The sequence below is a fragment of the Electrophorus electricus genome, chromosome 1 (genome assembly GCF_013358815.1).
Source record: "Electrophorus electricus isolate fEleEle1 chromosome 1, fEleEle1.pri, whole genome shotgun sequence".
Classification (NCBI taxonomy): Eukaryota; Metazoa; Chordata; class Actinopteri; order Gymnotiformes; family Gymnotidae; genus Electrophorus; species Electrophorus electricus.
Genome location: NC_049535.1, coordinates 23,305,186 through 23,317,150, shown reverse-complemented (window position 1 = coordinate 23,317,150; position 11,965 = coordinate 23,305,186). Strand labels below are relative to the sequence as shown.

Here is an 11,965-nt window from a genome sequence, read left to right as displayed (position 1 = left end):
CACCTAAATGTTAATAAGATCGTCTATTACTAAGTGTAAGCCTAGTCTATACATCACATTATTGACAATAATATTTATAGGCCAACTGGGAAAATATGCATATGCTTTACTTTGTGTCTTGTTGTTTTATGTTAGAAAGGATCACAGTTCTAATGATGGCTTTGTCATCAGTTTTAATTGAGAAACTTAAAAAATACATATAAAAATTGTTTAAACCATGAGTTTAAGTGTAGTTCCACATAGCCTGAGGCAATATTAGGACTGCATTATAGCTATTGTATGGTTATATTGAATATTAATATTATATATTTGTTGTTTTGTGATGTAAAAAATAAAATGATGCCTACAAATAAAATCCCACTACTATGCTTGCATTATATATTGGTTTGACATAAGAAAGTTAATTATAATAGTACCTAATTTGATCAAAGTACAAATATGTATGTCATTAGATACATATTTAATTACCCAGCTCATTATAGTAATGAGCGGTTAACCTGTAGTTTCTTTACTTCTTACTCCACATCCTTGTCACCAGTAATGACAATGAAGTTTCCAACTTTGTAAAAGTGATTCAGTCTTCATTATGCATTCTCAAGGCACTGTTTGGTCAGGTGATGGTGCAGCTGACCCAAGCAGCCTGGGTCAGATCTGAACCGTGTAGTTGGCTGGGAAGAGGCCAGTATGACCACGGAGAAGTCCACGCCACCACGACGTGTCTGAGCGGTCCAGGACTTCGATGACATCACCAGTGTTAAAGCCTAGTTCGTCATCTTCTTCTGCTGTGAAGTCATACAATGCCCTCACCTGCATGGCTGACCTCTGTGACATCATATTTGCACAACCATTCACACACACACACAAGCACACATGAATACACACACTTGAAAATGAGAGTGTATCATGAACAAGAGTTTACCTTTAATGTTTAAATCAATATATTTTTGCTTGTTTGAAGAGGTATCAGTGCAATAGGTAGTAGCAGAAAGTATACTGACAATACAGAGATGTATTATGAAAGGCCTGCTGTTATGCGGGTCTGCCTGTGTGTGTGTATTTGCGCATGAGCTTGTTTGTGTGTCTGTATGTCCCTTTTTGTGTGTGTACATGAATGTGTGTGCCTTTGTGTGTTTACCTCTGTGTGTGTGTGTGTGTGTATGTGCGCGTGCCTGCGTGTGTTTACGTACCGGAGCAGGTGTGGTGTCAGGCGTTCGTCGAGGGGCTGGAACACTGCTGACAGGACTGTTCCTGCCTGACAAGCCCATGTTCTGAGTTCTTTCCTCCAAACTGCCTCTCTTATTCTGAAAATGCAAACAAAGCAGGTGGTAGCACACAAAAAAAGTGCACAAAGCAGTTACATATGTATTGAGATAACATTCATGACCAGGGCTAGGCAGTAAAGGACTACAAAGTAACAGGATTTAAAATGGTAGCTGTATTCTGTTGCAGAAAAAAGGCAGTAATTATATTACTGTTCTTTAAAAATATATTGATTACTAAAATAATTACATTACAACATAATGAGAACTACTTGCTCCTGCTTTCTTTGTCTTGTTTTAAAGGTTACAAAACATTTTAAATTATTTAAAATATGCATGATGCATTATGTTCTTGCCCTGTGAGTGATTTGTGAAATCTGTGACTGGAAACACATTTTTGGTGCAACTCATACCTTTCTTTGCTTTCATTAATGCAGCAGTTTGAAGCAATTTGATGGTAATAGCTTTGTTGATCATGAACACGGGATTTGTTTCAAGTGGACAGTGGAAAAGTGATTTGTTCATCAATACATGACTTTTCATTGTTAACAAAAGATTTATTTTTACTGGACATGCATATTACTTTACATTCATTAAGTAAACGTTACATTGATTAAATGAATCTCTGTTGTGCTGAGTTAGATAAATTGCACTGGAGTTCAACCAGCCAGTCACTGTCGCCAGATTGTTCTCATGTTATGTTCCGCAGTCATTATCAGAGGATAAACTCCTTATTACACTTTAGTTATAGTGAAGTCAGAGTGAAGAACTAGAATTAGGCTCCTCTTTGCAAGATATGCCCCCTTCTGAACTGGTTGTTACACAACTTCTAACGATAGTACTACTTCAGAATACAAAATCTTATTGAAAGTGTTTTTATACCCCAACAAAATGCCATAGGTTTGGTATGAAGAACTTTGTACTCACAGATACCAGAACATTCTATTGCTATCATTGATATTTATGTTGGTGGAGACTGGTGATTTGGCAGGAGTGTAGGGACTGGGTGTGCTACAACACAGGAGTGTAGGGACTGGGTGTGCTACAACACAGGAGTGTAGGGACTGGGTGTGCTACAACACAAATTACAGTAGTTACAGTACCTACAGCTTGTTGCTTGCCTTAATAGCTGGCATGGTAGGGGACCAGTTTTCCAGCTCTATGGTAGTTAATAACTTAAAAGGTAATCCAAAAGTAAGGGAAAGAAAACAGGTTACATTAATATAGAAAGCATTTAGATTAGGTAACAGTTACATTTTATAATAGGTAATTAATCTGTAGCAGAATACATTTTTAAAGTAACTATAAAAACTATTTTCATGATGCATAATAACAATAATAAGCACAATTTTGATTGTATAAAGAGTTTTCACAAAAATTCTTAGCGATTGACTAAGTACACTGAGCACAATGAGAGCACTCAGAGTGTACAGTATACAAATCTGACAAGCAACAAGCCTTTTTTAAAAAATGTACAAATGTCTCAGGTTAGTGAACTCCTTACATCCTACGAATCTATTGTACCATAACACTGGACCTTATAGTAAGGCCTGCAAGTCAGGATAACTAAATGAGCTCAGCTGAAAATAGATGCGGTGTTTAAGGGATCCCTTCACGTAGGTGTGCAGAAGAGTGAAATCTACCTGCTGAGTGTGAGTGGGCTCTGCTGATCGCCGGTGTCCTGCTGAGCTGGGTGGGCCTCCGTAGCCCCCCCTTTGTGGCCGGTCCTCAGGAAAGCTGCTCCTCTTAACCTGAACAAGGCAGGGGAAGTGCATCAGGCCCCCACTCTAATGACATGCGCTCAACACCTGCTTACCCATCCCTCCTTGTGAGCCACAACATTCGTAGACGGATCGATGCTTTTCACACGCCTCTCCGAGGATACCGTTGTTTAGGGTGAGACTGCATTAGTTTCTTAATTACATGATTGAGAATGAGCAGGGCCATGTATAACCCTAAATCTTGTTATTAATGAGAGGCATTATAAGGTCAAATAGAAAGAGTGATGATGCCAAGAGAGGGAATAAAATAGAATCAAAGGATGAAAAAAAAGAAACAATATAAAAAAGATGGAGAAAAGAAGGCAATAGTTTGGTGGGGCTTAAAATGTGGGTCCTGTCTACCGGCTGAGGTGCTGAAGGTCTGGGTTCATCTCTACTGCCATCCCGCAGGTAGATCTCCCGCTGTTTAGAGATGGAGGAGGTTCTGTAGAAGTCTACCAGTTTGTTCAGGGAGGTGAACTTCTCTGCCCACAGGTAATAACTGCCCTTATTGTCCTTCATGACTTTAAAATGCTGCACGTCAATCTCATGTCTGTAAAAAGTCAGAGCAGACAAGAGGCTCTAATTCAATTTGCTGTACCAGTGCCCTCTGCTGGTAAATACTAGCATTACAGGAAATTACGCAGACAGGTAATTATGAGAAAGAAATGTATACTACAGTCAACCCCAAAGCGGAAGTATAACACGCGGAAAGGAAGAGCTTATTCTGAGTTCTTATTGATATGATTTGCATAGCAAGTTATTCTATGGAAAAAAATATATATATTTTAGGGATCATAAAGTGAACATGAAAACGAAGGCTGGACCAAGCAAATTGGCAAAATGTCAGGAGATGTAAAGAATCTTAGGCGGAGGCACTGATGTTGATGTGGGACCTTAGATCAGTTCCTGGACTGCGTAATTGCTGGTTGTTATTTAAGTCAGAGGATATATTTAATCACAGTCATCAAGGAACAGGACTACAGACTTTTTAACATTTCTTTACTTAGGAGTCCTGAAACATGAAAAATGGCCAATCAGTTACCATAACTGTTCAATTAACTATCAGTGATTACAAAAAAAAAAAAAGGGTCAGCAATTGATTCAAGGTCCCAAGTTAAGACTGCTGACTAAAAATTTTTAACACAAACATGTTACATTTTACCACCACTAGAGGGAGTGTTTGTGAAAGGAGTCTCCTTCATTCTTTCTAGCTGGTATGATTGATGGAATTCTGGACCTTTAAACATTTAAGCACATGGATGATTTATGGGAAGATGGCGCCAACAAATTGCACAGTTCCGACCCCCATTAGGGGGCGGCTGTTCATGATGCAATATTAATGGGGCATTTCTGTGCGGGCAATAATAACTGACACACAGACTTCAGGGGAATTCCGTCGAGTATGTATATATATATATATATATATATATATATATATATATATATATATATATATATATATATATCAAAAATTACACAGCAAGAGATGACGTGATACCTGTATACATGCATAACGCATAACTGCGTAACATTTTCCTCAATATTTGTTATAAGGTCTAAAAATACATGTCAGCAAAAAGAGTAGACAGTAAAACTAACAGACAAAAGAGTAGACAGCAATCTGAAATGTAGCTACAAACAATCCAGCTCAGCCAATCAGGATTTCACTGCATGGTCCCTTAAATGCCTGAAATAGCCAATGAAATACTGCCATTTCAGCATTATGAGTTTATCACAGGATTTGAAAAACTGAGACACAAGTTTAGTGTCCTCTCCTCTGTGCCCAAGCACACTGCACTGACCTGACGGAGATGGAGAAGTCTCCAGGTGAACTCTGGCTCCCTCGGATCAGGAAGGCTCCGACCTCTCGAGATATGAGCATCTCCTCGGCCGAGTTACGGCTAGCAGTCTCCTGGAACCAGCTGAGAGGGATGAGCATGAACAGTGCTTGTCAGCGTACCAGCACACTACACCACGCATGCACGTCTTTGAGCAGACACGAGCGATACCACAAACACTAAACCAAAGCATACAGACATAAGTCAGGCTTCATGCTCTCGGACTCACATAGGTAACTGCCTGTCGACATAGTTTTTAGGCACGTAGCCCTCATGTCCATGCATTTCGGCCTTGAACCATTCATCTTGAGATCCAAGGATCTAGCCGAGAGACATTATTTTTAACGAAATAAATTAATCACCATTAATAGCAATATTGTTTGTAAATATTAATGCCTGCCTTTAGTTTATACCTTCAGAATGTCACCCCTGCGAAAGCTGAGCTCATCCTCTGCTGTGCCATTGAAATCGTACTTTCCTCGGGCTTCCATGTCAACGGACCGATGCAACAAGGGCAGGAGAAAAGGTCGGCGAACTCTGGACCATGGAAGAAAAGAGGCCAGAAAGAAAAGAGGGTTCGGCACATAAGCCCCACAGGTACTGCGCAAACATGTTTAACCTCAGATCTGTGGCTGAAGGGGGTCAAACACCTGTTCGTGTTTCAGCTCGAGTGCAGGCAGCCTCAGAGCAATCGTGCAGCTGTGGTTAGTCAGCCATTCAGCCGTAAATACTAACAAAATGCAGTGGGGAAAAAAAGGGCAATAATGATGTGCTTTAACATCTTTTTTGTTTCAGCTGCACTAGGACTACAGCTCCTTCCCATTTGTTAAAATTTCATAAATACAAACAACCATAATGCTCATTAATCCTACAACATGTCAGGCCTCTGATTGTGCACACACTCACACGACACACATTCGCACGACACACATGCACACGAAATTGGTCTAAACAGACTATAATGGTTTGCCAATCTAAAAAGAAATGATAAAATACAATAATTCATAACTATTACTCAGATAGGAGCATTTAAAACGGTAACATATTTATGTCTGTTTATCCTGATAAGATATATATCTCAATATACCTTATTATTATTTACATTTATATAGCACCTTTCTCAGACTCAAGGATGCTTTACAGATAGATATCAGCTTTTACAAACACTCACACCAGTGAATCTGTGGACTGAAAAAAGTTTATACTGATAAGCACACTTTTAAATTTTACAAGCTTTATGTAATTAAAAAGGTTTATAGCAATGTGGCACTGACTAAGTACTTTGGGTTATTCTATTGTATTTTGGATATAAATGTACTACACATATACTGTATATGCTCCATTTATTAGCATAAATGCATCATAACAGAACGTTAGCAGTTTCAACAATGAACAATCTACTCATGAATGTGAATAAATAATTGTGTCTTACGCTTATTCTGTTGCTTGCTGATTCAGGGTCACAGAGATAGTGCACTGCTAGTAGTTCCTAGAGGGCATCATAACTTTAGCTACTGTAGAGGAGGAAAAAAATCAAGTTACAACAATACCACTCTCACTCACACACACACACACACACACACACACACACACACACACACACACACACACACAGAGAGCGAGAGAGAGAACAAGCACAATAACACAATAGAGACAGATAGAGAGTCAATAAAATACAATAAAGAAAGAGCAAGTGCAGAAGAGGAAATAGAAAATACCAACACAAACAGTTCATCACCACTTATCTCTTTAACGCCTTTGAAAAGCAACTGAATTCGTATGACAGACATTACATCATGGTCCACTTGTACTCTCCTCAAGGGCTAGCTGAACTCTGAGAAAGGTGCCATCTAAAACAGCTTTTGCTCTCAAACAAAGAAAAGCCACATCGACTCCAAAATATTCCAGTTCAGTTTATCACATTTAAAGACCATTGCAATTGAAGTACTTCTAAATCAGCTTTCACAGGTTTAAATGTCATAAATAGTGGACACCTTTCAAGGCTTAAAGGGGTACTTGTCTCAGCAATGAACAAGATGCAGAACCTATGACCCCATAATTCCTTCACTTTTCACCATGTGCACATCAAGTGTCTCTTGGCGGTCCTGTAATTTTACATAACTAAACACAGCTAGTAGCTAAGGCATGATTTCAGCCAAATAATTCTGTGGGTTCAGCATTGCCGATCACTTAGCCAGATATCCAAAAAGATTAGCAAAGTATTTCCCATCACCCTCTACAAAACATTTATCAGCAACTCACACCCAAGACTTCCCCTGCCTTGCATATCGTGTCATGACAACAGCTGTTGGCTGCTACTGAGGGCAACGACCCACTCATACAGGAAGCCTGTCACGCAGGTATGATCAGCAGCGCTCTGTGTGTTCACTCAAGCAAGGCTTTTCAAGGAAGGTGCGAAAGAGGGGGGGACATGGCTAATGAGGACCCCCTCCTCTCCCCCCCCCCCCCCCCCCCACCTCATCAGGAAGAAGGAAGCCCCACACGAACAACACAGGAAGGACTGCATATTTGATTATGTTCAACTACTAAAGTACAAAGCATGCGTTTGCCCATCGCACTGTTGGAGGCAGGGGGTTTGGTTGGGGGTCCAGATAGCGGTAGTCATGGGAACAATGCTTTTCTGTATCTATGACTTCTCCACACTGGAAATGAAAGGTCAAGTAAAACTGGTTAGACGGTTACATCTAAATCTTTAAATGTTTTTACAGACATCTTTGGATGTTTTATACTTCAGAAAACACAAGATGTACTTGCAAATGTACTTATTTGTCTCTTCATACACGACAGTCATAACAAACATCATTGAATAGCAGCAATGTTTCGTGTTTTATGCTCATTTAGAAAGCATATGAAAAAAGAAAAACCAGGATTCTTCAGAGGACAGAGACAGTGAGAAAGAGCCACGAAAAAAGGACAACATTCCACAGTCCATGAGACAAAATGTGTTGACAGTCCTTCGCTTTTCATGTCACAGGACTAATATCACATTTAATATGCTTCTTACCATCTCTCTACCAGTGAACAAACAATTAGAAAGCCACCAGATGCCTACGTAGGCAAAAACACAATCACCTTCACCAACAGCAGTATACTATGACCGTAAATCCCAAAGGCACTAATACTTTTAACAGGAATCTGGGAAAGATTGCTATTTAACTGGAGATCCTGGCTCCACACAGCAGCAGTGCTAGCAGACATTAACTCTGAGATTTGCCATCGTTCATTTTTCCAAGTGAAACATGCAAAAATTAAAGCAAATGTTTGACTGCATGCTCCCGTTTTGCCTGTTCCCGTTTGCAAATCCGAAATGAACACGCATGTTCACTGTACTTTGAGGAATTGGATGAATGTTGTCAGACGTTATTCTTTTGTGTGTGCACTACCATCATTAAGAGCAAAAGCACTGATGAAAGGGGAAGCAATTTTCATCACTTTCAAATGTCAAATGTGCTCATTGTACACAAGGAATAAAACTCATCCTAAATGAGAACATGGCCCGTATATTCACTATTACAAACAGCAGTCCTGGAGTTCATCAGGCCAGTAATCTGGCCATCTTACTGCAGTGAAAAGCTTTCTGCAGAGTCTATTGCTTATGAATAAAGTTTGACAAATGGACAAATGTCAGTGGATTTGCAGAACAGTTTCCATCTGCCGGAGCATCAAAGCAGGGAATAACTGTCAGTACAATTTTAGGTTACAACACCGTCTTTCTGTTTTGATGTTAACTTTATTTTACAAGCTCTTGCAAGAGTATCCCAAACTCTCAACATAGATCATCATAGTTGCATTGCAATAAACATTTGACTTTGGCTTTACATTTATAATCATTCACAGATTTTAATCCTGATAGCCACTCTTCAAATAAAATGTATGAATACTGTATATTATTCAGCAGTATAAATAAATTAATTGTAAATTAAAATGTATCTTGAGTTTACTACATTTAAAATGTATATAATCTCAGAGAAGCTGAGGGACATGAAAATTAATCTTAAAATATATAATATTTGACATTTATTTGTAAATGTAAGAACACCCAAAGCCTAAGTTTCAGCCTTTCCAATTTCTGCTTTTTTCAGTTATAATAGTGAAGAAATCCTGACACTTTAACTGGAAGCAGAGCCAGCACCAGAATGTAAAAACAATCAAGCACGAAAAGGCCTATAACTTTTAAATTGGTTTGTGAAGACAAGACATCCCTTTTTTTAGCGTACCACTAGAACAGCAGCAAACTACCATACAGAAATCAGGGTTTTTTTTAAAATCAAGCTATCCTATGTAGAATAAAATGTCATTTTCTAATTACTATTCACAACTCCTCTCTGCATGGAGAGCTCTCTGTGGGAACGTGTTTGTGGTAAGGCAAAGGAAAAATCCTGTTTGTTTAAGATGTGATTGAAACACCCGGGGTGCTCAGGTCACCATGACACGTGGATCTAATAGGTAACGAATAATAAAGAGCTCTGTGTCAGCTTAAAATAGAAATAGATAGAAAGGGGGGGAGAGAGACAGCGAAAGGTGGAGAGGAAAATGTAGAGCAAAAGAGTAGCTAATCATGTTTAAATGACTGTGGATGTAATACCTTCAGAAGAGAACACAGTCATGGCTTTGCTCACTGAACAGGAGTGAGCATATTGCACTCAGATCTGAACAATGCTAGATCAGGCTCAGCTGAAATCCTATCTTGGTGTAAAAAGCCAGGAGAAATGCACCTGCAAAGACGCTTGTGGGTCATTACATATAAAGAAAAAAAAAAAGGTGATTTGAGGTAATTTTAATAAAGCAAATGTACACAGTCCAAACAACATGGAGATGTACTTCAGCTACCGAATTCAGCATGGTCAAATGAAGTACTGCATTTCACCAAGTCTCATCCATGTTATCTTTAATACCACATATTCTCCAGCACAAGATACAAGCCAAACAAATGACTGGGTTAGGGTATTCAACATCAAACATGCACATATTAGTCTAAATTTAAATTTTGAAGAATGTTTTTTTCACATTTGCGTGGAAACCACATCAGATAATCAGCTATTTATAATCTGTGATGAATTGTTCCTGAATGCACTAAACAAAAAGCCCTTTTCTAATTGGATAGCAGGTCCAAGAACAGACAGAAGCACCTTTACCTATCCAGCCATGGGATCCACAACAGAGACATGGGACCACAATGAATTAAAGTATAAAAAAAACCAAACAAACAAACAAAAAACCCCACCAGAACACTGAACTGCTGATAACAATTGTGGTGCTTGAAGGTGTTCGTGGCAATGGTATGTTTTATAGTGCAGTGGGTTCAAATCACTTTCTGGGTAATAACAACCTCGTCCACAGAAATGATTGGAGATCAGAAATGATCAGAGCACTTAGTTCTATAACCAGTGAATCGGCGAGCTAAGTTGTTTTATCTGCACATGAGAATAAAAGCAAAGCAACCATTAAAAAAAAAAAAAAAAAAAAAAAAAAAAAGATTTACAGTAATGAATGTGGTAATAATTCCTGGTGCTGCCAGAACAGGAGGAAGATGCATGCTAGTCTCCCATTGGCTCACCGACAGTCATGTCTTGTCGTGGCATCAAAATAGGAAGCAGCCTGCATGTTTAGCATGACCACTGCAGAGAACGTCATTGTCCCATATCACAGACTCTAACCCTTTACTTTCTTCGTCACTCTGCAATATGGAACACCGTCATAGCACAATCGCTACCGGTCACTTTACTGTTTCACTGTGTTTCGTTGAATTGTGCTGTCTGGTCCTTTAATAGCCTACATTCGAAATGTATGCAATATCAATTACAGCTCTGAAAATCTGAATGTTATTGTCAGTTCTTTAGGCTTCAAATAGACTACAAAACCAAGTAACCTCTAGCGTGGGCATATTAAAAGTATTTATGTGGAAGACGAGTTACTGGATGTTAACATGACTTCTAGTAATAGTTAAAGGATCAGACTAGCCCATGCGTTAACTGGGGTTTGCTTTCTCCTTCATGAATAGATGACCGCTGACTAGAAAAGCCTTTAAACTCATTTCGTGTGAAAGATTACTAGCAAAACTTGGTAAAGCAATTCCATTTCAAATATATCACAGCAACATTTAAACCGTTTCGAGTAAAATCATTAAACCACGTATCACCTTGTTGAGTACAACAGGCTCTATAAAATAAATAAATAAAATTAAAAAGAATATCGACTAACTAAGCGATGCACAACGCGACGTAACGTAGTGGCTTTGGCTCTCAGGATAATGCACGAGGGCCCACGGGGGCATGGAAGAGGAAAGCCTCTTAAGGTAAGACTCCAGAAATGGAATTCAGTTATTGATAACAAGATAGTAAAGTGTACGAAAGAAAGCAGATGGCCACATATCAATAATTTCGTTAAGCACAAGAATGAAAATGAAGAAGCTGTATACTCACTTTCGCTTTAAACTACGAGGCTACTGAAATTACGAACCTATGGCAGAATCTTTAGTTTTCCAGAATAGCGTTAATACTGTATGCTTTGAGATTATGTTAATATTACAAAGTATCGTCACAGTTAGAAAAGACAAAATGTTAGATATGAAGTCACTTCCTCCTAAACATAACAACTGAGGTTATTGAAATTAAACGTGAGAATAATTACCCCGTTCATCACTATCCGGTGCTGTTAGAGGCGCAACTAAATTTGCCTTTGAAAGGCGTACACTAACCACCCACAGCGCTAAGCGTTTGACTTAACGCCAAATTGGTAGCTCAGAATCAAACTTAAGCGGCCGAACAAACTCCTCCCCAAACAAACATTTCTCAGAATGAGTCGCAGCGCAGGTTGGAGGAGGATTCGAGAGTTCTTGAAAGGTAATCGGTCAAATTGTCTGTAGGCTTACTATGTTCGTATGTGTAAATGAGTTTAGAAGAAATTATTATACGACGGGAAGAGGTCAGTACGCAGTAATGGTCTTTGAAGTCCCCATATGGGAATTCCTCTCACGTTATTTTGGTGTACAAAATAACACCAAAGATAGGAGATGAAATCTATGAAATCATGTGAAATGCTATAGTTGACATACTCTGTAAATAGTGTAGATAGTGAAGCCAAA

General features: G+C 38.9%; 1 protein-coding gene across 7 annotated transcripts; it reads right to left on the bottom strand.

Annotated features, from left to right (window-relative positions):
- Positions 1-164: 164 nt before the first annotated feature.
- Positions 165-11,634, bottom strand: grap2a (GRB2 related adaptor protein 2a). 7 transcript variants are annotated; one of them, XM_027002816.2, is made up of 10 exons: positions 11,512-11,634; positions 6,293-6,374; positions 5,511-5,590; positions 5,274-5,397; positions 5,090-5,181; positions 4,825-4,944; positions 3,383-3,572; positions 2,903-3,010; positions 1,188-1,301; positions 165-822 (listed from the first exon to the last, which is right to left on the bottom strand). In XM_027002816.2, the coding sequence occupies exons 4-10, from the start codon at positions 5,349-5,351 to the stop codon at positions 646-648; spliced, it is 879 nt and encodes a 292-aa protein (XP_026858617.1). In that variant the 5' UTR covers positions 5,352-5,397; positions 5,511-5,590; positions 6,293-6,374; positions 11,512-11,634; the 3' UTR covers positions 165-645. The 7 variants fall into 7 exon arrangements, with proteins under 7 accessions (XP_026858617.1, XP_026858616.1, XP_026858618.1 ...); XM_027002815.2 differs by lacking the exon at positions 5,511-5,590; XM_027002817.2 differs by lacking the exons at positions 5,511-5,590; positions 11,512-11,634 and adding an exon at positions 11,304-11,484.
- Positions 11,635-11,965: the final 331 nt, after the last annotated feature.

Bases quoted from the DNA above. Each gene is read 5' to 3' on its own strand.
- grap2a (XM_027002816.2), bottom strand. From the start codon at position 5,351: ATGGAAGCCCGAGGAAAGTACGATTTCAATGGCACAGCAGAGGATGAG. The intron at 3,573-4,824 runs GTCAGTGCAGTG...GACTTTTTACAG, and splicing joins GACTTCTCCATCTCCGTCAG to ACATGAGATTGACGTGCAGC. The intron at 823-1,187 runs GTACGTAAACAC...ATGATGTCACAG, and splicing joins CTGACACCACACCTGCTCCG to AGGTCAGCCATGCAGGTGAG.